At 49.6% G+C, this 24,897-nt stretch overlaps 2 protein-coding genes across 3 annotated transcripts; both read right to left on the minus strand.

The window, feature by feature from the left end:
• Positions 1–480: 480 nt before the first annotated feature.
• On the minus strand, positions 481–7,734 carry KLK5 (kallikrein related peptidase 5). Its single transcript, XM_032325980.1, has 6 exons — positions 7,603–7,734; positions 7,266–7,349; positions 4,906–5,170; positions 3,846–4,102; positions 3,582–3,715; positions 481–1,066 (listed from the first exon to the last, which is right to left on the minus strand). The coding sequence occupies exons 2-6, from the start codon at positions 7,336–7,338 to the stop codon at positions 911–913; spliced, it is 885 nt and encodes a 294-aa protein (XP_032181871.1). The 5' UTR covers positions 7,339–7,349; positions 7,603–7,734; the 3' UTR covers positions 481–910.
• Positions 7,735–12,274: 4,540 nt separating this feature from the next.
• KLK6 (kallikrein related peptidase 6) lies at positions 12,275–21,093 on the minus strand. Of its 2 annotated transcripts, XM_032325988.1 has the most exons (7): positions 20,980–21,083; positions 20,168–20,218; positions 19,746–19,793; positions 19,269–19,425; positions 15,926–16,173; positions 14,642–14,778; positions 12,275–12,953 (listed from the first exon to the last, which is right to left on the minus strand). In XM_032325988.1, exons 3-7 carry the CDS (start codon positions 19,789–19,791, stop codon positions 12,801–12,803), a joined length of 741 nt encoding a protein of 246 aa, XP_032181879.1. In that variant the 5' UTR covers positions 19,792–19,793; positions 20,168–20,218; positions 20,980–21,083; the 3' UTR covers positions 12,275–12,800. The 2 variants fall into 2 exon arrangements, with proteins under 2 accessions (XP_032181879.1, XP_032181877.1); XM_032325986.1 differs by lacking the exon at positions 20,168–20,218 and having other exon boundaries at positions 20,980–21,093.
• Between the last annotated feature and the right edge of the window lie 3,804 nt (positions 21,094–24,897).

Here is a 24,897-nt window from a genome sequence, read left to right on the forward strand (position 1 = left end):
ACCCTTCTTGACTATCCTATATAAATAGGCCTGTTCCCCACCCCCCAACAGTCCTCTTTCCTCCTGCTCTGTGCTCATTTTATACATATTGTATGTAATGTATTCATCCACCTCTTTACTGTCTGCCTTCCCCTAGGATAACAGGAGGTCTGTAAGGCAGGAAATTGTTCTGTTTTGCCTGTTGTAGTGTCTCAGCATCTGGAAACTTCCTGGCACAAAATAATCAATATTTGTGAAGAAAATGGGGCGCCTGGGTGGCTCAGTGGGTTAAGACTTCTGCCTTCAGCTCAGGTCACGATCCCAGGGTCCTGGGATGGAGCCCTGCATTGGGCTCTCCGCTCAGTGGGGACCCTGCTTCCCCCCTCCCCCTCCTGCCTTTCTGTCTACTTGTGATCTCTGTCTGTCAAATAAATAAATCAAATCTTTAAAAAATATATTTGTGAAGAAAATGCAAAGCAGCTTGAGTGGATCTCTGTTTCTTGCAAGTGAAATACCCCCAAAGAGCAAACACAGTTTTGTAGAGGGAAGAAGTGACTTGTTCCTCGCTGCCTGGTCATTCAGTGAGTGGGGACACCACATACAGAGCTCACTTCTCCGATGCTTTATTTCTGGGACCAAATTTTGGTCATAGCTGATGAACAAGGATAGCCCCTGGGCCTGAGGAAGGAAGCATGGGAAGGAAGCTTGGTCTTTCTGGGAAATTCTCTTTAGGACCTGACTGGAAAGACAGGGTCAGCCCAGGGCTAGGGAAGGGGGACCCAGATTCCAGGAGACTTGGGGAGGGGCTGGAGAGATTAACAACCCCAACATCCTCAAGAAGGAACAGGGGCATGGAGGGAGTGTCATGGTCCCTGCAGGAGTGATGACGGCAGTGGGTGGGGCACACCAGAATGCTGGGTCCTGGGATGCCTCATGAGTTCGACTGAATGGTGTCCTTGATCCACTTAGTGAATTGGCAGAGGTTGGTGTAGACACCGGGTCTGTTTGGTTGGGCACAGGGAAAGTCTCCCCAGGACACAAGGCCCTGTAGGGAGCCATTGCAGACCACAGGTCCCCCGGAATCACCCTGTGGAGGAGAAAGGAGTTCAGAGAGGCGGAGTTGTGGGGAGGTGGAAGGAGGGAGACACACAGGTGAAGAAGGGCCAGGGTGGCAAGAGATAGAGACATAGAGATGGGAAAAGTAGAGAGATGAAGAGACACAAAGACAGAGAGGGAGAAACAGGCAAGACAGAGAAAGAGAGAGTGAGAGAGAGAGGAAATGTTAACATTTCCTAGTAAGTCTCACCTTTAGAAGTTCCGTTTGCCCTCTCCACCCAATGCCACCTCTTATGTGTGTCTCCCTCACTGTGTCTCCCTGTACCTATTTGTCTTTCTCTAGTCCAACCTTTGAACACTGCATTTCTCCTACTGAGCACACATGACTTACACCTTCCCTTTGCAGAGAGGCAGCTCTTGGCCCCTAAAAGATGGGACTTTCTCATCCTGGGCACCACTGACACGGGGCCAGATCATTCTTTGCTGTGGCGGCCGTCGCACACATCGGAAGATGTTCAGCAGCATCCTTGACCCCTATGCATTATATGCCAGTCACTGCCTTCCTCCTCCAGGGACAGCTCACCAGGCATTGTCATATCTCCCCTGGGGGACGGGAGGCAAGTTGAGGATTGCTTCTTTGGATTGCCCATCCATGGCTCCCCAAACTCCTGCAGCTACCTATAATAACACTCACCACTCTTTACTGTCATTTCTTATGTATGTTTATGCAAGATACTAGTATCAGTTATAAAGAAATCCAGAGCCTGACTTCTTTCCCTGTTAGCAGGCACTACTTCAAGGCAAAAGAGCCTGACTGCCTGCACCTCTGAATTTCAGCTTTCTTGGAGTTTAATTTTTCTCATTATATTTTGTTTAATATCCCTGCAGAGTTTCCTTTGAGAGGCAGTTCATTAACTGCCCTGAGCTTGGCTCCTCGTCGGCAAGATAGAGCTAATAATAATGGTGAGTCAATGAGCTGATATATGTGAACCACATAAAGCAGGGTCCCGTGTTATTACTATTTTAGTATTAGTGTTGTTATTACTTTTTGCTCTTAGTGGCCAAACCCTGGCCACATGCTGGTATGAAAAGCTAACTGGGGTCTGCAAACTGAAAAACAAGATGCAAAGCTTGGCTTCAGGAAAGTGAAATGGTTTTAAATGCTGACATTTGAGGGGCACCTGCCTGGCCCAGTCGGTGGACCGCCTGCCTCTTGATCTTGAGGTTGAGTTCAAGCCCCACGTGGAGGGTTGAAATCACTTAAACATAAAAATCTTTTTAAAAAGTGCTGACATTTGAATCAGGTGTGATTTCTTCTGATAAAAATCCCTCCGCCCACTCCTCTGTCCAGATGTGTGTGTTTCCATATTGAGTGGGGACAGAAATGACGTTGGGAAGTTGCTGTAATCCTCAGGTTTGTAAAATTTGGGGGGATGGGCCCTTTCCCAGCCATCAGAGTGGGATAGGAGTGCTGTCTGAGGCCAGAGCTTACTTCCTAACTGCCAATATTACTGAAATGTTTGTCCTGCGAGCAGAGAACACCTTAATTTACATCCTCCTAGAACTCTTCAGGACCTGAATACAGGGAAGGGTCCTGATCCCTGCAAGAGTTTAATTTTAATTTCTGTCATCCTCAACAGATAGAGCTTCCATGAGGACATAGAGAAGCTCTGTCTTGGGGGTCAAGGAATATTTGTTGAACATGGACCCCACCCATCTTCCCAGGCCCAACTCTTGCTGCGTCCACTCCCCCCACCCAGTCTCCCAAACACTCTGGCTTTTTCTCTTCTTTGAGCCACCAAACTCCTCCCTGCTGCAGGGCCTTTGCAAGTGTTTTCTTTCCTTTAACATTTGCAAGGCTGGCTCCTTTATGTCATTCAGTGTCTACCCACCTCTTGGAGGAGGCCCTTCCAACCACCTTTTTGAATATTGTCCCTCATCACTCCCTATCATAAAACTATATTTTATTTTCTGCATAGTTTTTATCATTCTCTGAAATTACCTCATTTATTCATTTTCTTGACCATTGGGGTTTTTAAAATAATTTTAGTTTGTATTTCATTTTAAATAATCTCTATACCCAGCATGGGGCTTGAGTTCACAACCCTGGGATCATGAATCACACGTTCTTCTAACTGAGCCACCCAGACGTCCCTCTTTTTCACTTTTTAAAATGTAGCTACTAGGGACGCCTGGGTGGCTCAGTTGGTTAAGCATCTGCCTTCCGCTCAGGTCATGATCCTAGCCAGGGTTCTGGGATTGAGCCCTGCATAGGGCTCTCTGCTCAGCAGGGAGTCTGATTCTCCTTCCTGCCCTCTCCCGGCTTATAGGGGCGTGCGCACAAGCGCTCTCTCTCGTAAATAAATAAAATCTTTAAAATAATCAAATAAAATGTAGCACCTAGAAAATTTAAAATGACATCTATGACTCACATTATATTTCTGCTGGACAGGGCTGTGTTCCCAGCACTTAGCAAGGTTTCAAGTTACACAGCTGGCACTCGGGGTGTATATCTGCCGCATGAATGCCTGAGTCTTGAGCCTTACCTGGCAGGAGTCTCTTCCCGCCTCATCGCCAGCGCAGAACATCGTGGAATCTATCTGTCCTGGATAGGCCTTCCTGCACCTGTCAGCACTTAGCACAGTGATGTTCAAGCACTGGAGGACCTTGGGGAATTTAACTGTCAGAAACACACAGAGCAAGGCCACTGTGAGCAACAGGAGAAAGATGGGGGAGGGGCAGTGCTCAGAGGCAGAGAGGGGGAGAAGGCAGACAAGGGTGTGTGCATCAAGAGGGACCTGGACGCTCACCGTGGGGGCTGCTGGTTGTTCCCCAGCCAGAAACCAAGCAGCTGGTCCCAGCAGTGGGACAATGAGGGGAGATGTTGATGGGTTTAACAGCCTGAGTCTCACGAATTTTTCTGTTCAGTTTGATGAGCATGAGGTCATTGGAGTGGCCGGGATGGGAATAGCCAGGATGGGGGATGGATTTGATCCCTTTGAACAACTGCTGCCCAGTTTCATAAACGGGTGACAGGGAATGGTGGCCAAGGCGAATTCTGTAAAATCTAAAGAAGGTAGTGCAGATTATTAGCAACCCCGATTCCTATGCCCATATTCAGTGCCGAGTATACCCCAATCCAGTCCCAACCGTGACTTCACCCCATCCCATCCCATCCCATCCCCACCCCAAATCCTTTCTCCACATAGAAACCACCACAGCTGCATTCCCAACCTTAATCTAACCACCCCAACCTCAAATCCAACCCCCTCCAACCTCCCATAACTCTAATCTCAACCCCATCCTCAATCCTACATCCATCCCCGCCCTCAGCCCTAACCCATCCCCATGTATCTCCACCCATCTCCAATTCTCCTAATGGTATCTCCATTCCAGACCGTCGGCAGATGCGTGCCCAGCTCCAGATCCAACCCATTCCCATCCCCAATCCTAGCCCTAATTCTTCACCCACACTCAAACCATCAATACATGTATTCCCGACTCCAAATCTAGCCATCTCCAGTGCCATTCATAAAGCTAACCCCAACCCCATCTTCAACCCCAGAGCTATTTCCAATCCCAATACCATTTCCATCTCCACCTTACCCCATCCCAAACTCTAAAGTCACTCTGAATCTCATCTCCATTCCAAACCACTCAACATATGCATTCCTCACGCCCAAATCCACCGCATCTCTAACTCCCACCCCCTACCACAATTCTCTCCCCAGCCTAACCCCATTCTCCACCCAAACTCCATCTTTGATCCCATCTCAGCTGTACCCCTTTCTCACCCGCGCCCGACACTCACCTCCATGGCCCTCCCCCCGCCCCTGCCCTGTCCAGCCCTGTTCCTGGAGCCCCACTCACGGCTTCCGGCAGTGGGCTGCTGTGAGCAGCCACTGCGGATTCACCAGCACCGCCCCACAGTAGAGCTGGTTGGGCTGCAGCAACAGCGCACCCTGCCACGGCTGGGCGTGCATCTCGCAGTCGGACCCATTCACGATGCGGCTGCTGCTGCCTTCGTCTGCTCTGGTGTCCTCCTTGGCCCCACCTCCAATGTCCCGAGTGCTTCCAGAGGGCCCGGTGTCAGAGGGGTTGTCGCAGGAGGTAGCATCATTTGAAAGAAGAGGTTCTGGGGGCAGAAAACGGGCGGGGCTTGGGCTCAGGGCGGAGCTTGGGCTCAGCTGCTGGGTCTTAGATCCAAGAGGTGGGACCAGCCAGAGCTCGTCTTACCCCCTGAAACACTCTTATATTGAGGAGGGGGTCAGGACTTTAGGGGCGGGGTCTGGAATCTAAGGTTGAAACCTATGAAGAAGGGCAAGGCTTAGAACTCAAGAACAGGGCAACTGGGTGGCTCGGTGGGTTAAAGCCTCTGCCTTCAGCTCAGGCCGTGATCTCAGGGTCCTGGGATCAAGCCCCACATCAGGCTCTCTGCTCAGCGGGGAGCCTGCTTCCTCCTCTGTCTCTGCCTGCCTCTCAGCCTACTTGTGATCTCTATCTGTCAAATAAATAAAATATTAAAAAGAAAGAAAGAAAGAACAAACTCAAGGACAGAGTCCAGGATGAGGTGGTTACTGGTCTCTGACTGTACCTCAAGGTTCCTGGGAGTGGCTAGAGCTCAGTGGGTGGGGCCAAGAAGGTAAAGTTGGACAATCCCAGAGGCAAAGCCAAAGTTCAGGGGGTGGAGCCTGAGAATGGACCGGTGAGCAGAGCTTTCGTGGTGGGCCCTTGGTTCAAGAAGTGTGGTCAGTCCTCAGAGAATGAGGTCAGGGCTGGAAGGGGCAGTTTGAGAGGCCAGGGTCATGTGGAGAGATGGAGTCTAGAAAGATCCCTGACTTTGGGCAAGGAGGTAGGGGCTCAGTTTTAGGAGCTGCAGACAGGATTGGAAGGGGCCGTGGCCCCAAACCTGAAGAGCCATCTAGGTGGGGCCTGGCTTGCAGGGTGGGGGGGTGCATGCCCAAGGGGACCCTGTCTGTGGATAAAGTCTGTGTGGTGGACGAAAGGGGGTCAGAGTCAGAGCCCCTGGGGGGAGGGAGATTTGGGGGAACAAAACCAGGGAAGTGCTCAGCTAGAGGGACCTGGTGGCGGCAGAAAGTAGGACCGATTTTGAATTCTCCAACAAGGACTTGCCTTCTGAATCCTCCTGGCAATACCCTCAGACAGACACAGATACCCCACTCCATTGCCAGTCCCCCATAGTCAGTCCAATACCTCATACTCTTGCTGATGACCCACAGATGCCAAGCCCTGGCGCGCACATCCAGGAAACCCACACACAACTGTTGTTACAGATAAGCACACACAGAGTTGCATGAGAGATGCACATCATCTCCACCGGAGTGGCTACAGGCACGGTTGGGTCTTATGGTGCACACACTTCCCAAGCACCTGCACTGGGCGGCAGCCTTACAAGGTTTCACGCACCCATGCAGTGTCTCAGGCACGTGTATGCATCCCTGTAGAGACCAGCACAGACTCTCCTGCACACAGACACGTTGGCATGGTGACAACACTACACTCCAAAAGCCCAGCAACAAGTGACCTGGTATCATCCAACCTCACACAGTCACCATCTCGAAGTGATAGACACTTCAGCCCATGCAATCCCTTAGGGGAGGGATGGAAACCCCACCCATCTCACAGACAGTCCCCTATAAACATGCAGTCACCAACACCCTGACACAGAACCTCAAGCGGTCTCACAGCCCAAGTTGAGGCATACATAATCCCACACTCAGCCGCAATCCCACAGCCCCAAACCATTACCTGCACGCACCTGGCCATGCATTTTCACCGTAAAAAGCACTTTTGTGACACACAATCCGGTGACACAGGGACAAGGACTCCAGATACCTTCAGCCACACAGAGCCACACACATAATGTTCATACAATTACCTGCACAGACATTGAGCCACACATGATCCTAAATGCACACATGCCCAGTCACACAATCAGACACACAGCCTCCAAGCTAGTGCACCTGTTGCAGGCAGTCACTTGATATGGGGAAAGGCACCCCACCCACCCACACACACACACAGTGACAGGCACACAGCCACACACAATCACCTGAACATGAATAAGGACACCGACTCACAGTCACCCAGTCCTAGAGCCATACCCCATCACACAGAGTCCCCTTGGGACCAACACTCCAGTGTCCCTCAGAGAGTCACCCATAGCCCACCCAGTTAGTCTACAGGCACACAACAGGGCTTCTGGTTACCTGTCACTCCCATCATCAGGGCTGTGATCAGGGCACCGGCCATCCACATCCAGGGGTGTCCTGCTGGAGCCATGGCCACTGCACCTTGTGGGGAGGACAGAGGGCAGGGAGGCCGGGGATGATTCTGGGAGGCCCTTACCCCACCTCCTTTTCTTCCTTGCCCCATTTCCTAGGGCAGAAAGGAACCACAAGGGGATTGCCCCCAAGCCAGAGACTATAGACTTCAGAGGAGCAGACATCCAGCCCCCTCCAGTCACGCGATGAGGGAGGATAAAGAGAGAGTAGGGGTGCATCCAAGATGCAGACCCCTGTCCCTGTGGTCTTCCCCAGGCCTCACCTGCCAAGTTCCCCAGGTAGGGGGTGGGGAATGGGCTCCTAGCTCAGCCACAGACTTCTCAGGTCTGTGCCGTCCTGCAGCCACCTCCTCCTCGGCTCTGGGCACTCAGCCTGAGTTATAACCACCCACTGATCCCCGGGGCACATTCCCAGGGAGTGAGGCGCCTTGCCAGGCCTCAACAATCACTCCTCCTGCTTCCCCCGACCTCCGCCCCCAGAGCACCCCCCACCCAGTCCTGAAGGCCACTCCCTACTTCCCTGGCGGGGAGGGGGACTGGGGGGGTGAGTTAGGAAGGGGTCTCTGCAGGGCTGGCCTACTCAGCCCTGAACCCCCTTCCCCTCAGTGTTGAGCTCATGCTTCTCACCAGCTCTGGGCGGTCTTCTTGATACCTGGATTTTTCTTTATTTTCTGTGTTCTTCATTCCTTCTGCATCTCTCCGTCCCACTTTATCATCTTCCCATCTTTGTCTGTTTTTTCAAACTCTTACAGCCTTCTTTCTCTGTGTTTGCTTCCCTCGGAATCTTTCTAAGTCTCTCTCAACATGAGACATGCCCACCAAGTATCTTGCTTTGGGTCTCTCTCCCCACCTTTGTCATGTCACTCTCCCTGCGTCTCAGTGCCTGTCTCTCTGCCCCTCCCTCTCTGTTTTTCTGTGTCTCTAACCCTTGCCCTTTATCTGTGTCTTCCGATTCTCTTTCTTTTTAATGGTTCTGAATGGTGCATATATCAAATATACCTTAGGATTCTGGTCTTATTTTCCTTTACTTCTCCTCTGCCTTTTTTTTTTTTTTACAGCTTTGAGGTGGAATTGGGGTACAATAAACTGTGCACATTTAATGTGTAGGATTTGATGAGTTCTGACACACATCACCACCGATAGGAAGCATACCCATCACTCCCTTTACGTGTCTGTGATTCTCGATCTCTGTCTCTATGCCTCAGAGAATCTCTTGTATCTTTCCTCCTCTGTTACCTCTCTTTCCCCTGTGACTCTGTCCTTCCCAGTCTCCCTCTGTTTCTGTATCTGCGTCTGTACCATTCTGTCCCTCTGTCCCTCCTCCCACCCCCATCACAGGCTCCAAGTATCTGCATCTCTGCATCATTGTGTCTCTCTGTCTCCCTTGTCTTGCACTGCGGGTAGAGGAGATTCAAGCCACTTTGCCAAAGGGATCCCCTCATCCTCCCTCCTGCCCTTCACCCTGGGACTGGGGCCACAGAGCATAAAGGGGTAGGGATCCAGTCTGGGGGCCCCCTGCCAAGGACTTGGCTGGGCTGATGCAGTCAGGCGTGGGTGAGAGGGTTGGGCAGGCCACCTGTTGATGGGGAAAGAGGCCAAGAGGCCAGGATAGGGGGTGGGTGGCTCCTGGCCCTTTGGGAAATGGGGCACTGGGTGGGGATCCCAAAAGGGCTTCCGTCTCACCAGCCCTGGGCCATCTGGAGCTGCCTCTCCCAACCTCTTCTCCATTTGAGTTCTTTCTGTCTGGCTTCGACTCTCTGAATTCATCTCTACCCGTGTCTTCAAGTTTCTAACCCTCTGGGACATGGAGCCAAATACTCACTCAACCCCTGTCTCCTGAGCAGCCCCCGCGTGCCAGACTGAGGTCCACCCATGAACAAAACAGACAAGGACTCCTGGCAATGCTGCAGTCCTCATAGAACTCATATTCCTTGAGGGCAGAACCGAGCTGAATTGCTCACTTCTGTAACCTGGCACCTGACGAACCAGAGGTTTTGGAGCCCTTAGGCTGGTTTCAGGGTACAGGGGTAAAACAGTGTTCTGAGGCTTATTTTGATTATTTGCTTTTTGTATTGCACACATGGATGTGATATATATGGCAACGCACTTCTGCAATCTTTCAAGGTTGGCTTACAACCCTTTTAATTCTAGATATGCCTCTTTACTCCAGATAGGTCTTTACTGTAGTGTTTGGTCCCTTTTACAAACTAGATTAATTAAGTCTCTTCAAACATTTTCAATCTACATTTCTATTTCTTAAAGGATTTTATTTATTTATTTATTTGAGAGAGAGAGCAAGAGATCGCACAAGGAGGAGTAGGGGCAGAGGGAAAAGGAGATTCCCTGCTAAGTAAGGAGCTCAACATGGGGCTCAACCTCAGAACCCTGGGAAGATGACCCGAGTCAAAGGCAGATGCTTAACCAGCTGAGCCACCCAGTTGCCCCTGACACATTCATTGTCTTCTGGAAGCCCTTCAGTTTTTAGACAGACCTCCCAGAACATTTAGGTAAATTTATGCATCTAGACATACTACATTTGTAAATATGATCAACATGATATTCTTTTAAGTACCTCAACACGGACTATAAATTTGGTATGATGTCAACTTAAAAACCTTCAACATTTCAAGCTCAAGTCAGGAAATGGTCTCTGTAATGCATAAAATTCTCCTAGACATACAAGCACCTTAACATGCAGACAGTCTGCTTTAAAAAAAAAAAAAAAAAGATTCAGGGCACCTGGGTGGCTCAGTCTTTAGGCGTCTGCCTTCGGCTCAGGTCATGATCCCAGGGTCTTTGGATGGAGCCCCGCATCGGGCTCTCTGCTCAGCAGGGAGCCTGCTTCCCGTCCTCTCTCTCTCTGCCTGCCTCTCTGCTTACTTGTGATCTCTGTCTGTCAAATGAATAAATAAATAATTCTTCAAAAAATAAAAAATTTAAAAAATAAAAAATCTGTAAAAAAAAGAAAAAGATTCATGTTAAGCCTTTAAACATGTTTATGCTCAATTTGAGAAGGTACCAGAATTGAAAGAAAGCTACCCTATAGCCAAGCAGTCAGGAACTGAGACTCTGGCACCAATCCCCTAACATCTGCTCTCTGTGAAACTTTGGGCAAACCATGGAGCCTCTCTGTGTCTTGGTTTTCCCCATCCCTAACATCAGAACAATAATGGTACTTAGTTCACAGGTGTGGTATGAGATTAAATGAGTTACTAGATAAAACCCTTAGCACCTATGAGATTAAATGAGTTAATAGATAAAACCCTTAGACCAGTGCCTGTCATGTACTAAGTAAGTGTTACTCGTTGTATCCATTGAAGAAGGTAATTCTCTCTTAATGAATTGAAGTTGATTTTGCTCTGGACATTCATTGACTGGTTCCTCCTGGTGACTCTTGTGCATTTCATGGCCCTATTTATCATCCAAAATCTTTAGAAGGGATTGGTCAAGGCGGGCCATTCACATGACTGAGTATTTCCACATACACATAAAGATCCGCCACTCCCTCCCATCATGTGTCTTGATTAACTTTCACCTTGCTTTGGTTCTTAAGACATGTGCTTTTTCTCCAAATCTGAAGATCTTTGCAACTGAGGGACTTTGTTCTTTTAAAATGCTCCCTCTGTCTTCAGACCACATAACTCTCCCATCACAGAATGACACACCATTGACTTTGAACATCTAGCTGTTTCTCTGTTTAATGAAGTCCGATTTCATTCTAAGCTGTGCTGGGCAAAATAAGGTTGCAATAAATATCAAAACAAATGAATTGTTGTTTCTGATTCTCCTTCTGTTCCTGAATATTTCTCTGCTCTTAAATCCAACCTCCATGTAGGGCCGTCTTTTCTCTCTCTCTCTCTCTCTCTCTCTCTTTCTCTCTTTCTGGGAGCTCCTAACTGTCCCACTTGCTTTGCTGAGAGGACCCCTGGCTTAGAGGTTATTTTGCCTTCCTCACAGAAGATGCAGGAAAGGTTGTAGAGAAGAAGGCTTCTCTGAGGACAGGGACAGTCCTGGGACTTGAGATAGAGGCATGTACATCAGTTAGGGATTATGCGTGGTGCACGTCTGTGGAAGCAGCCCAGAGAGCATGCAGAAGCCTAACCCTCATTTCTCTGGGGACATCCCATCTCTCCTCTTTCCTACCCATTGCTGTCCCCCTCAAATGGGCTGCAGCAAGATCTTTCTAGTGTGCAGATCTGAGCCTGTAGCTCTTTCTAGGCCACATGTTTCTTCCTGGCACTCAAGGTCAACATGATCTTCCAGTAACCTACGCTTCCAGCCATGCCACCCACTTCTCCCACCTCAAACTCCAGCTTCACCATTCTGGATGATTCACCATCTCTGGGGCACATCAGGTGTTCTCACACCCCCATGACTTTCTATAGGTTGTCCCTTCTATGACAATGAACATCATCCACCCAACCCTCTCCATACAGTGACCTCCAATGCAGCCTCCTTCTCCAGACTGCCTAGCCCCAGCTCATCCCTCTTCTTTTCCTGCACCATCACTTTGACCTCCTCTCTGGCCTCCGGTCTCTCTCCTCTGGTCCATCCCCTACAAGGTCTCAGCGCTGCTCTTGTTCACAAGCCTTCCATGGCTCCCCACTGACCTCAGGAGAAAGTTTTATTCTCTCAATCTGGGGTCTGCGGTCCTTTGGGATCTGGCCCCAGCTCTGCTCTCCCACCTTCTCTCCCACCCCCTACCCACACACAGTGGTCTCCCAGCCCTCTCCCCTCACTTCTTTCACTGCTACAAAAGGAGTTTGGGGGAAAGAGCCACCAGGAAGTCTAGTCCAAGGTGGAGTACTCACAGATGTCTTCCTGGAGGGGAGGAGAAATGAAATTGGGCTATAAAAGGGAACAAAGAACGTCCAGACTTGAGAGAGGCTGAAGTGGGATAAAAGCAAAAAAGCACTGCTAAGAATAAAATCCACTCTTTATTGCTCAAGCAAGTGTGCCAGGCACCGTTGTATGTGTTTCCTGTTTCAGAAATCTTGAATCCTCCCCAAAACAAGCACTGCCCTGTGAGGAATATACTCTTATTATCCTTACTTTACAGATGAGATCTGCACAGTGAAGGGAGGCCCTTCCCAAGGGTACACAAATAGCAGAGGGCAGAGCTGGAATTCCAACTCAGGTTTTGCCTGACTCATGACCACTCCTCTGTAGGAAGAAGTCGAACCTATTGAATAACCAAGGAGGGAGAGATGCTTGGAAGGGGTATTCCTGTATTCTCCTACCGGTGGGGTAAGACCTTAGCCCACATCCTCACTTGTCCCCAGTGATGCAAGGATGGGGTTGGGGTAAAACCAGGGTGAATTTGTACTGTCATGTCACTGCTTTTATTAAGCATTAAGGGTTGGGTCTAGGCAGGTAGGGGGAAGGCAAAGTCTTGGTCAGGGATATTCTGGAGCCAGCAAGTGGGGGCCACAGGTCAAGAGTTGGATGTCACATGTCAGGGTTAGTTGCCCTGAATGGTTTTTCGGATCCAGTGGCCATATCTGCAGACGTCGGTGTAGACCCCTGGCTTCTCCTTGGATCCACAAGGAACATTACCCCATGACACAAGGCCTCGGAGACGGTCTCCACATACCAGCGGACCCCCAGAATCACCCTGTGGGAAACAGGGAGAGAATCAGATACAGAAACACACAGAGAGAAAAAGACAGAATGACAGGGCCACCTAGCCGGCTCAGTCCGTAGAGCACGTGACCTTGATCTTGGGGTTGTAGGATGTAGAGATTACTTAAAAATAAAATCTCTGAGAAATAAAGAAACACAGACAGACAGGGAAACAGAAGGACACACAGAGACATGTAGAGAAGGAGAGGGAGAGAAACTCAGAGATGGATAGCCTTGGGACAGAGAGGCAGATAGACACACACACAGTCACAGACAGGGAAATGGAGAGTGTGAGGGAGACTCAGAAATGTGGAGAAATAGAGAGAACATCAAGATCCAGAAAGGCAGGGAGAAAAGAAGAGAAAAAGAATAGAGATTAGGAACAGAGACTGAGAGCTCTGTCTTGGTCACCCTGCTTGGTGGGGAGCCTGCCTCTCCCTCTCCTTCTGCTGCTCCCACTGCTTGTGCTTTCTCTCTGTCAAATAAATTGATAAAATCTTTAAAAGAAGAAGAAGGAGGAGGAAGAAGAGGAGGGAGACTGAGAGGTATGGAGAGAGGTGGAAGTGCAGAGTGAAGAGGAGACAGAGAGAAATATATATGTATATTATACACATAATATATATATACATACATACATACAATAAAATATATTGTGCATGGTTTTACATTTCATTACTTATGCATTATTTCTATAAATCTATTCATATAATAGTTACGTTTATATATGTAAATATACATATAAAGAGGCGAGAGTATAGAGAAAGGCATCTAAAGAGAGAACGGCACTCCAGTTACAAGATGGGTAAATGCCAGGAGTGTAATGCACAGCATAGTGACTATCGTCGACACCGCTGTGTGATGTCTAGGAAGCTTGTTAAGATAGTGCATCCTAAGAGCTCTCATCACAAGGAAGCAAAATTTTTCTTTTCAGTTTCTTTGCTTTGCTTCCCCTTCTTATTGAATCCACAGGTGATGTTGGGTGCTAACTGGACTGAGTATGGTGATCATTCCACACCTACGGAATTACATCCTGCTCTATACCTGAAACTTCTACACTGATGTATGTGTGCTGACTGTATCTCCACAAAACTGGGGAGAGAAAAGATAGCTTCAGAAATGGGACTTGTCTGCTAGTCTTTTCTCTGTGTCCAAGTTGCTCTGTAACACTGTTCTGAGCTCCGTCTTGAGCTCTGTTCTCCCTCTTGACTGGTCTCTTCATGTCCCTTAGTGGACTGGAGTAAATTTGGGCATAAATAGGAGACACCCAGTGGATGAAGTGGAAACAAACAAACAAAAACACAAGATAAAGGAGGCATTTGGGAGTGGGGATGGAGCCCTGTCTCTCCCCAGCTGTGGTTCCCCTACCTCTAAAACTTGGTCAGGTCTAAACAGGACAGCCCCTGTTTGAGGAAGGATGGTCCCCTCACACCATCTGCCTCCTTACAGTGTCTCTCTGGTTCTTGATCTCTGTATCACCCTCCTTGTCTCTGCATGTCCTGTCTCTGCTGGCTGTCTTTATATCTCTGCCTGTTCCTCGCTGTGTCTCCGAGTGTCCAGCTGAGACTCTCTCCCTGGGATTCTCTCCCAGGATGTCTCTGCAAAGCTCTGTTTTGGTCTGTGAGTTTCTCTCTCCCCGTCTCTGACCTCGGCTATGTAGCCCGAAGGTCCTGGTGGCCTCACCTGGCAGGAATCCTTCCCGTACTTCTCATCCCCAGCACACACCATGTTCTGGGTGATCTGGTTGGGGTAGGCACGCTCACACTCCTCACGGGACACCAGATGGATGTATGCACATTGGATGGTATTAGGGAAACCACCTACAGAGAGAGAAGGGCCAGGCTCACTTCACAGTCTGTCCTTCCCAGGTCCTCCCCAGCGATCTTCCAATCTCGTTAAGTCCTCTCTCCCCTACTGGTCTCTATTCCCCACTGGTTTCCTTCTTCCTATTTGTCTTTCATTCATAAAAACCCATTTCCATTGGCCCTGGCTCCTGATTGGTCCCTCTTTACATTATTCTTTCCTCCCATTGGCCTGCCTTCCTCATTAATTGTCCCTTCTCCACTAGGCCTCGTTTCTTACTGGTTTGCCCTTTCTCTTAGGTCCTGACTCTACTTGTCTTTTTCAGTAGTCCCACCTTCTTCAGTAGTCGCAGCTCACCTCTAGTCTCTCTTCAGTCAGTACCTCCTCCACCCTTTCATTCTGCATTGGACCCTTCTTTTCTGTTGGTTCATCCTGATAGGTCAACACTTGACCATTGGTTCTTTTCTAACCGGTGGCATTATCCCCCATTGGCCCTCCCTTCTTACTGGTCCTTAATCCAAAGGTCCACCTCCCCCTCATTGGTCCTATCCTAAATGAACCCACCCTCCACTATACATTCTCCCTTACTATTGGCCCTTCATTCAATAGTCCATCTTCCTTTTTTGGCCCTTCACTCACGGACCTATCTTCCGCGGTTCCTACTGACCTTCTAGACTTGTTCTTACCCCAGTCCTTCTTCTACTGACTCCTGTTGATCACTGATCTTTCCTCAGTTGGTTCCTCCCCATTATCTCACTCCACTCCACTTGTACTCGCAATTTGTATCTTTCAGCTGGCTGCCCTGTTTTATTGATTTCTCTTCTTCCGTTAGTCCCTCCTCCATTATTGCTTTTTAGTCGTCTTTGAATACTGATTGGTCCGCTTCCATCACTGGCCTCCTCCCACCCCCGCTTTTTGGCCTCCTTCTTGATTAGCATGTCCCCACTGACACTCCCTCTTCACTGATCCTTCATCTTACGGCCTATCTCTCCATACCATTCACCTGTGGGGCTACTTTCTCCACTGGCTGTTTGTTCACTCCTTCGCTCAACTCCCATATTTGTCAACCCTCCCCACTGACACACTGCCCCAATGGCCCTCACCATTAGCCCCCCTAATGGGCTAAGCTTCGGCCTGCTTCCCCATCACCCTCCCCCTACTGACCGTCTGCTGTCTTGCCCCAGCCTAGGATGTGGCAGCTGGCATGGTTGGCCCAGCAGTCTTCCTCCAGGGGGAGGGGCTGGATGCGTTCAGAGAATCTGGCGGGTCTAGCCAGGCGCAACAGCATGATGTCCTGGTCATGAGTGGCAGCATTGTAGCCAGGGTGGACCACAGCCCGGACAACAGAGCTCTGCTCTTGGAAACTCTCCCTTTGCTGAAGGTTGTGCTTCCCCAGGTAAACCTGAAGATTCCTGGGAAAGAAGAGAGCTGGGTCTTACCTGGAGTCCTTGGGCTGCCGCTGAGACTCCGGGAAGGGCTGTGGTGGGAGATGGGGGTAGCCTGGTGGTACCACAAGCTATCTGGTCTGTTCCCCTCACAGTCTTCCCAGCTCAGGAAAGGACAACTCCATCCTTGCAGAATAACCTTGGAGACTATTCTTTACTCTCTTTGTTTCAAGCTGCGCAGAAGTCTTTTTTGGCTCTCCAAAGTATATCCAGGATGTGATCACTTCTCACCTCACTGCTACCATTTTGGTCTGGAGCCATCATCTCTTACTGGGATTATGGCAGTAGGCACCCCACTGGACTCCTTTTTCTGTGTTTGCCCCTCCACAATTTACCCTCCACAAAACAACCAGAGAAATTTTAACAACATAAAATATCCCACCTCCTCCTGTCTCTCCTCGGCTCAGAACCCTCCAATGACTCCCATCTTACTCAGAGTAAAAGTTGAAGTTTTCATTCTGGCCCACAAGGTCCTGCACATCCTGCCCCCATCACCTCTCAAATATTGCCTTCTCCCACTCTCTCCTTCTCTCCTTCTGCTCCAGGCACACTGGCTACCCTGCCTTTCCTTGAAACAACAGTCATCCTCTCATCTCAGGGCCCTTGCTCTGGCTCTTCCCTCTGCCAGCAACTCTTTCTCCCACATATCTGCATGACTTCCTCCCCCACCTCCTTCAAGATGTCACCTTCTCTGTGAGGCCTTCTCTGATGATCAAATTAAAATGCAAATACCTACCTTAACAGGCAAGTCCTTCTTCCTGTTTGTTTGTTTTTTTTGTCATCCAAGAATCTACCATCACCATCAGATATAGTATCTATGTATTGTTAAATATTTACTGATTTTATTGTCTCTCTTCCTACCATAGCAACACTGTCCAGTAGAACTTCCTCAGTCATGCAGCTGTTTGATATAGTGGACACTAGACACTACTGCTACTGAGCACTTGTCCTTTGGCTCCTGGATTTGTCATCTCATTGTATTTTCCTTAATGTAAATTTAATTGGCCATTTTTGTCTATCATATTAGGTGGCACAGCTCTAGAATATCAAGATGGGATTTTTGTTTTGTTCAGATACAGCATCCTCAGTGTCTCATCTATGTCTATCATATTTACAATAAATGTCCAACAAATATTTGTGAAATGGATCAAAGAGTCAGTCCCTTGCTCAAAATTCTCCCATGGCTCCCCGTTGCCCTTGGAATAAAACTCATTCCACCATCCCCTGTCTCACTGTCAACAGGTAACTTTCTTAGAACACTCCAGACAGTTTCATCCTCAGGGACTTTGTCTTTGTATTTCTTCTGCTGTGAATGTTTGTCCCCCTTCTTCATTTGTCTACCCTTTCTCATTTTCCATGCTTCAGCTTGGACTTCATCTCATCAGAAGGTCCCTCCTGACACCCTCCTCCATTCAAAGTAGGTATCTCTGTTCTTTTCTCTCAGGGAGCCATCCCTATTCTTTTCCTTCACCGGACTTGGGGTAATTCGTAATTATATGATTTTTCGAGGGCTTGTTTGTTAAATAATTATCGTTCTGTGCCTTTTTGCTTCTGTGCTCCTAAGGTCAGAGGCTCTGTGTATTTCTCTCACCTACTACAGAATCCCCACTGCCCACCTCAAATCTGGCACTTAGCAGATGCTTTGATCAATGTGCACCAGATGGATGAATGAGAGAATGTCGGGAGTGATGTCAAGTGTGGGGGAGACCATCCTGGGGTCCTTGAGTCCATACCCTTGCAGGATTAACCCCTCCTCCCACAGTAGGAAGTGGCACCTGTTGGTTTCCAAACAATTCAATTGCCACTTACTGCTTCCCTGAGCCTCAGTATCCTCATCTGCAAAATGGGACCAGGAGTCCCTTGTTGTGAAGTTTCCAGGAAATGTATATTAACTGCTTAACTCAGCACCTGGCTGGTAGTTAGCACTGAACAAAATGGCAACTGTTAACCTAACTAGTGATCATTAGTTCTCTGAGGATTAGTCCTAGTCCCTCTATGCTTTTCAACCTATGCTTGCTTTTTGGATGATCTCATCCCGTCCTGTGTTTAAATACCACTTATTTGTGGATGACCCCTTAATGTTTCCCTCCAGGTCTGACTTCTCCTCTGAGCACCAGGAGCTTACTCTCATGCTTCATTGACATCTCCCTGGTATCTCAGACTCACCTTGGCTAGAACAAAATGTCTGACCCTCCTCCGCCCATGTCCATACTGGTTCTATTTCCCTTTCCTTTGGATCAGAAAGACACAACAGAACATCCACTTGTTTGAGTCAAATACCCGGAGGTTGGTCAGCTCTGCTTCTTCCATCCCACATCACTGAATCCCGCTGGTCTCAAAATATCTCCCAAAGTTTTCAACTATCCTCCATCTCCTGGTCCAAACCATCATCCTAGGTCATTCTTCGTGCATCCCTTCCTTCATCTCCCCTTGCCCAGCCCACTTTCCACATGGTGGTCAAGATGCTCTTAAAGACTGGGTGGCTCAGTCATTAAGCATCTGCCTTCAGCTCAGGCCATGATCCCAGGGTCTTGGGATCGTGTCCCACATCAGGTTCCATGCTCAATGAGAAGCCTGCTTCTCTCTCTGCCTGCCACTCCCCCCGCTTGTGTTCTGTTTCTGTCTCTGTCTCTGTCTTTCTCTCTCTCTCCCTCTTTCTCTCTCTCTGACAAATAAATAAATAAATAAAATCTTTTTAAAAATGTAAGTCAGATCCTGCTGCTTCCCTGACTGAAATTTTCCACTGGCTCCCTACCTCACTTAGATTGAAATCCATCACTCCATTGCTGTCTACAGGGTCCTGCCCCATCTGATTCCCCAGTTACAAGGTCAGTCCATAAAAGCAGAAATTGTGCTTGTTTTCTTCACTGCTGTATCTGCAGGGTCTCAAACAGGGACTGGCAGATAGGTAATGCTCAGTTAAGTACTGGCCAGGTGAACCTCGTTATCAGATGGCCTTGGTTTGGGACAGGGGGATGTAGGTGTCTCTTCGTGCCTGAAATCTGTAAGACACCCCCAGGGTCTCATTGCAATCAGGCCTCATTCATGGAGTGGAGACTCACGGTTTTTTGCAGTGGGCAGCGGTGAGGACCCATAGCGGGTGAATGAGGACCCCTCCGCAGAGCAAGTGGCCTGACATGTAGAGGGCAGCTTGGTAGGGGTGAGATGTCTGTTCACAGGGTCCACCATGCAACACCTTATTCTGCTCCTCGGCCCAGGCTGAGAGAGGAAGGGTCTGAGTCAGGGAGAAGGAGACACCAGGCGAATCCCCCAAGGTGAACCCCAATGCCATCCCAGTGTTCTAGGTCATCTCCACTCCACCCCATCCTCAAATTTTTCCCCACCTTCTAGACTCCCTCCCACCTCCTTTCTGTCTGCACCCCCATCCCTAAACTAGCCCCCTGCTTCCTCCTCACTCCAAGACCACCCTGCCTCCATACCTGTGTGAATCTCTACCCCAAGGTCCAAACTTTCCCATCAGCAGCCCCTACCCGGCCCCACCCAACCACCCCATTCCATCCCATCCCTTGTCTTCCCACCTGCAGCCATCAGGACCAGTGCCACAATCAGCGTCTTCATGCCCATTCCTGAGAAGGGAAACCAAATGCTCCTCAGTCCCCCTCTCAAGTCCCCACCTCCTTCATTTCCCCCCTCCCCCACCTGCATGCTTTCCTGACCCTTGACCTCCATCCTTCCCCTGGCCTCCTGTCACTCTAACCACATCTTCCATTCTGGGGTCCCATGAAGGCAGGTTAAGTAAGAACCCAGGACCACTCGTGGTGCTCTGTGGCTCACATTATGCGTCTCTTATTTCTCTGGGCTCCAGCATGCCCGCCTGCCAACAAGAGGGGATGGCCCAGGAAGAGTCCTGACCTTCTTCTCTCCCCATGGGATTTTTCTTCTGTGCTCACTGTGTTGCTCTCCCCACATCTGGAGGTTCTGGGGTGCAGCATGATCTTACCTGCTGGGGGCCAGCTGCCTGAGGGTCCAGAGGACTCCTGGCCGAGGGGCTCTTGGGTTGGGATAGGGATAGCACGTGTCACAGGCAGAGAGACAAAGGAGCAAAGAGAATCAGAAAGGCAGGGAGTTATGGGGAGAGACCAGAAACTGAAAGCAGAGTGGATGCCCAGGAGCCAGAGCCACAGAGACAGACAGCAGAAGATGTATGGGCTGTGGGGCCCAGGCAGACACCTGGGCTTCCTGGCCTCCCTGGAAGAGGCTGCTCCCCGTCCACAGACACTCCTGGTTCTTCCTTTTAACCCCTATCTCCCCAGGTCCCTGAGGCAGGAGGCTGCCCCACCCTTTCCTCCTCACCCAGACCTCCCACACACATTCCTTACTTCCCCATCTCCCCATGGTTTTACTCTTGGTGACCCCTGACTGGGCTTCCAGGGAGGGGAGCACTAGTCCCTGAGTGCACTGGGGATCTGGACTCCCGGGCCTGAGGAGAGGCGAGGCTAGGGGTCCAGAATCCAGGGTCTGAAGGAGGAGTCTAGAAGTCTAGATCTTCAGGAGAAGGACCTGGGCACCTGCACTTTTGACTCTAAAGAAAAGATGGGGGCTTGTTCTCAGTCCCTAGACTTCTACGTCCTTGAGCAAGGTGTCTGAAGACCAATACCCAGGCAAGTGACCAGTGCCCTCTGGCATGCAGGAATCCCCCCCACCTCTGTCTGTGAGCGCTTTAGGCCTGCAGACTCTCACTCCTGGATGTGCTGCCTTCAGACACTGAAAACCAGGCAGCATGGGTCAGTGGGGTTGGGGTGATTCACGCACCTGCCCGTAAGTCCCTCTGTGGTTGCTGACGACCTCCGTGTCCCCACTGTAGACAGCAAGCCAGTGAGAAAGCATGTGTCACCAAGCTGGCTCCCACCCCTGCCCTGGGCTGGGGCGCAGGCCCAGCGCTATGGGGAAAGGGGCCTCAGACAATCGGGCTTTGTCCGCCCCCAGGACCCAGTGCCATGCTCCCAGCGGCTCCGTTTCTCAACTTCTCTTCCGGGCAGGCAGGCAGCTATGTCAATAGCTTCCCTTTGTCCCTGTCTGACAGTCCTGTTGCTGTCCTTTCATTGTCCACCCACTTCTGCCAGATATCAGGACATTTGACCCTCCTGGTTCCCCTGCTCCTAGCCTGCCCACCTGTGAGATCTCACTGTCCACCTCTCTCCCTGGCCGTGGTGGAGCTGTCTCCATGTCTCCTCCCACCGCCCCTCATGTTTTCCTGTGTTCATCTCAGGTTCTATTTGTGTCTCTGTCCCTCTTTCCCCATCTTTTTCTCTGTATCTCTCTCTGCTTTTCTTCCAGTTCTCTGAGTCTCTTGACATTCTCTACATCTTGGTTTGCTTATCCTCCCCTGGCTTCCCCTGCATTTCCATCAGAAGCCTGTGCCTCTGCCCAGAAGCAAGATAGTTCCCTAGGGAGCCAGAGGGTTGATATGAGGAGCAGTGGGGAAGCCAGTGGGACACAGGAGGGTTTCCAGTGAGATTCAACACCTAGGGAGAGGCTTGGAAATAAGCAGGAATACAAGAACACTTGAGAGTGATGTGGGAGTGTGAGATGGGGGCCCCAGCAGCTGTGGAGGGACCCAGGAGGATTTGAGGAGGTGCTTGTGAAGTTGGACCTTGAAAGCTGTGCCCAGTGTTGGGCGTTGGTTAGGAGAAGTGGGGCAAGAAAGCCTGGCATGTGGCAGCCGTGGGGAGGGAGAGGAGGATGGATGTGATGAGCATGGGGCATGAGGAGGAAAATGTGAGGAAGTCACTGGAGATAAGGACAACTGATATCAGTAATGTCCATCTCAGCACCAGCTCAGGCCTGGCACTGGGGGATGAAAATCAATATTTGGCATTCGACATACTCTCCGGTTGTTCCTCTGTCCCCAACTTCCCCCAGGCCCTTCATACCCATGTTCCCCTTGAACTGGGCATCTTCTCAGAACCCACCATCCTCCTGAACACCTAGCTGGATCCCTTACAGCCTGGCCCAGCCCTTCCTCTCCATCGCCATGACCCTAGCGCCAGCCCAGACCTGCTCCTCTCCCACCTGGACCATCACCTTGGGCTCTTCCCCTTTCTCTGTATCCTTCACCTGACCCCAGAGGGCCCTTCCTGCACCCAGAGCTGACTGTGCCCCTCTCCTGCTCGTAACACTGCCCTGGCTCCCCCATTACCCCTGCGACAAAGTCCCATCCGCTCAGCTGGCTGTTGGAAGACCTTCAGCATCCACAACATAGAAATATATTGCCAAATACAAATGCACTTTACAATTTTCTAGTAGCCATTTTTTTAAATAGTAAAAGGATGGGATGCCTGGGTGGCTCAGTTGGTTAAACGTCTAACTCTTGATCTCACGACTCTTGATCTCAGGGTCGTGAGTTCAAATCCCATGTTGAGCTAACCCTAACCCTACTTAAAAAATAAGAAGAAAATAGTAAAAACAGAGACAGAAGTTCATCTTAGTATTTAATTTAGTCCAATACATCCAAAATTGCAATGTGAAACCAAAATAAGAACATATTAAAGATAGTTTGTCTTCTTATTTTGTGTGCAGTGAATGTTTGGAATCTGATATGCCTTCCCCTCACAGCACGTGTCAGTTGGAACTTGCCACATTCCACAAGTTAGGAGCCACCAAGGTGAGCAGCTGCCGCAGTGCACAGCCCAGCTCTGCCCACGGGTCTCGTGTTCCAGCTGGGAAGATTGCTTTCTCACCTCTGGGCCTCATCCATGCTATTCCCCCTCTCCAAATGCACTTCTCACCTTCTCCTGACCACAACTTGTCCTTCAAGTCTTTGCTTAGACATCATCTCCTTCTGGAAACCTTCCCTTGAACACCACCCAACTCCCACCCCCTGCAGTTGGGTTAGTCACTCTCTCACCCAAGTTCCCATAGCAGGTGCAACCCTCAAGTCACCCTGGACCGTGAGCATGTGGATTCATATCTATCTCTCCTACTGGGTGGTGAGCTCCTTGAGGATAGGCATTGAAGCTGACTCACCCTCCTGTGTCCCAGGTGCCCTCACGGGACCTGGCCCAGAGGAAGCCTTAGGAAATGTTGGCCAAATGACTAAAATGTCTTCATTACACCCACTCCCATTTTACAAAAAAAAACACAGAGATTCAGAGAAGGAAGTTAATTGCTCAATGTCCAACACCAGGAAATGGTGGGATCTTTTGGATTGGAACTCAGCTTCCAACATGGAGATGGACATGGCCCATCTTTTGGCACTGCAGCTGGATGTCCCTTAGCATAATAGGGGATGGGAGGGTTTGGGAGGAGTTGTTGAGAGCCTCGTGGGAAAGGAGGGAGGTGATAGATGGCGAGGAACTCCACCTCTAAGAGCCTCTTAAGAGAGAATAAAGTGCCCAACTGCAGGCTTTTGTCAGTGTCCTTTTAGGTTTTGCTCCTGCCATGTACCACACATTATTATTTAAGGGATTTTCCCCCAAGCTGACATGCTCCACAAAAGACTTCAATAAAGAAAATGTGTTATAAGAAAACTTTATGAGAGTGCAAGCAGGAAATAGTGCTGGAAATCACAGATGAAAAGAACCAATACTCACTGAAAGCTTATTCTATGTCAGGCAATGTTCTAGTACTCTCTGAATATTAAATTTATTTAACCTTCATAACAGACCTGGGAAATAGGTGTTACTTCTCTCACTTCAAGGATGAAGGAAGGGGAAAGGGGAAGTGATGTGCAAGTAGCTGACAGGTACCCGAAGTGGGGCTGGAATCCAAGAAGCCTAGTTCTGGAGTCAGTGTCTTTGACTACTATGTTGTACTGTCTGCCCAAAAAGAAAGGAAGTTATTTTTAAAAATCCAACAGAAGTGCTATCCCAAGTCATTGCAAACCAACCCACCTCCAGACTTGTATGCAGTAGCTGCCAAGAGGAAGGGCCAGGTGTCTCCAGGCTGATTTAGTACAATTGCATTGTACTAAAAGTAATTTGATTACTTTTTCGAACTTTAGATGAATATTGATTTGAGGTTGTTTGCTGGGGGAAGGGGAAGTTGATGGATCTTCACGGGGACAGATGGCTAAAAACCCTCGACATTCTTTGACACTGATCTAGAGGCAAGAAGAGTCAAGGGTCTGGACCCATGAGTCTGAGCGGGGAGGTGCTGGAGGCAGGAAAGTTAGGTATGACGGAGGAGGGTCTAGGGTGTAGATTCCTATGTTTTGTGCCAGGAAGGGGCTTAGCCTCCTGTGTGCAGGGAGTTCGTGGCTGCAGGGTTTCTGCAATATGTGAAGGGATGGAGGAATGGAGAACTAGGAGAGACTTCTCAGGGAGATGACATGAGGAGTGGAAGGATCTGGAGGACACTGGCTGAGAATTCTGAGGGAGAAACTGGAAAGACAGGCAGGAGGGTGATCCCTGGGCTGGAGAGGATCCCTCTGTCAGCAGCGTCTGAGGTGTGACTGCCCAGGGAGCCTTTGATGGCAGGAAGCCAAGAACATGGCCAGGCTCTGAGTCACAGGGGACTCCTCCTTCCTCCCTTCCAGAAGTCCCCTTCCCTGCCTTCTTTGAGAATAGGAGCCCACCGACCCAGATTTCCACCCCCATCTTCCCCTAGCACCCAGGATGCTGTTTTCTCATTCTGGGTGGGCTCCTGTGGGACCCTGGTGTCCCATCCACCTGCCAGTCCTATCCTTCCTTAAAATATCCCTCTCTCCTGGTTTGCCACCTGTGAAAATCT

The sequence above is a fragment of the Mustela erminea genome, chromosome 19 (genome assembly GCF_009829155.1).
Source record: "Mustela erminea isolate mMusErm1 chromosome 19, mMusErm1.Pri, whole genome shotgun sequence".
NCBI classification, from domain to species: domain Eukaryota; kingdom Metazoa; phylum Chordata; class Mammalia; order Carnivora; family Mustelidae; genus Mustela; species Mustela erminea.

Excerpts from the sequence above, each read along its gene's own strand:
- KLK5 (XM_032325980.1), bottom strand. The coding sequence starts at position 7,338 with ATGGCTCCAGCAGGACACCCCTGGATGTGGATGGCCGGTGCCCTGATC. Across the intron at positions 4,103-4,905 it reads GCAGCCCACTGCCGGAAGCC|ATTTTACAGAATTCGCCTTG; the intron begins GTGAGTGGGGCT and ends TACCTTCTTTAG. Across the intron at positions 3,716-3,845 it reads AACAACCAGCAGCCCCCACG|TTAAATTCCCCAAGGTCCTC; the intron begins GTGAGCGTCCAG and ends TGTTTCTGACAG.
- KLK6 (XM_032325986.1), bottom strand. The coding sequence starts at position 19,791 with ATGGGCATGAAGACGCTGATTGTGGCACTGGTCCTGATGGCTGCAG. Across the intron at positions 19,426-19,745 it reads ACTGGTCCTGATGGCTGCAG|CCTGGGCCGAGGAGCAGAAT; the intron begins GTGGGAAGACAA and ends TTCCTCTCTCAG. Across the intron at positions 14,779-15,925 it reads CTGGGGCAAGACAGCAGACG|GTGGTTTCCCTAATACCATC; the intron begins GTCAGTAGGGGG and ends CTCTCTCTGTAG.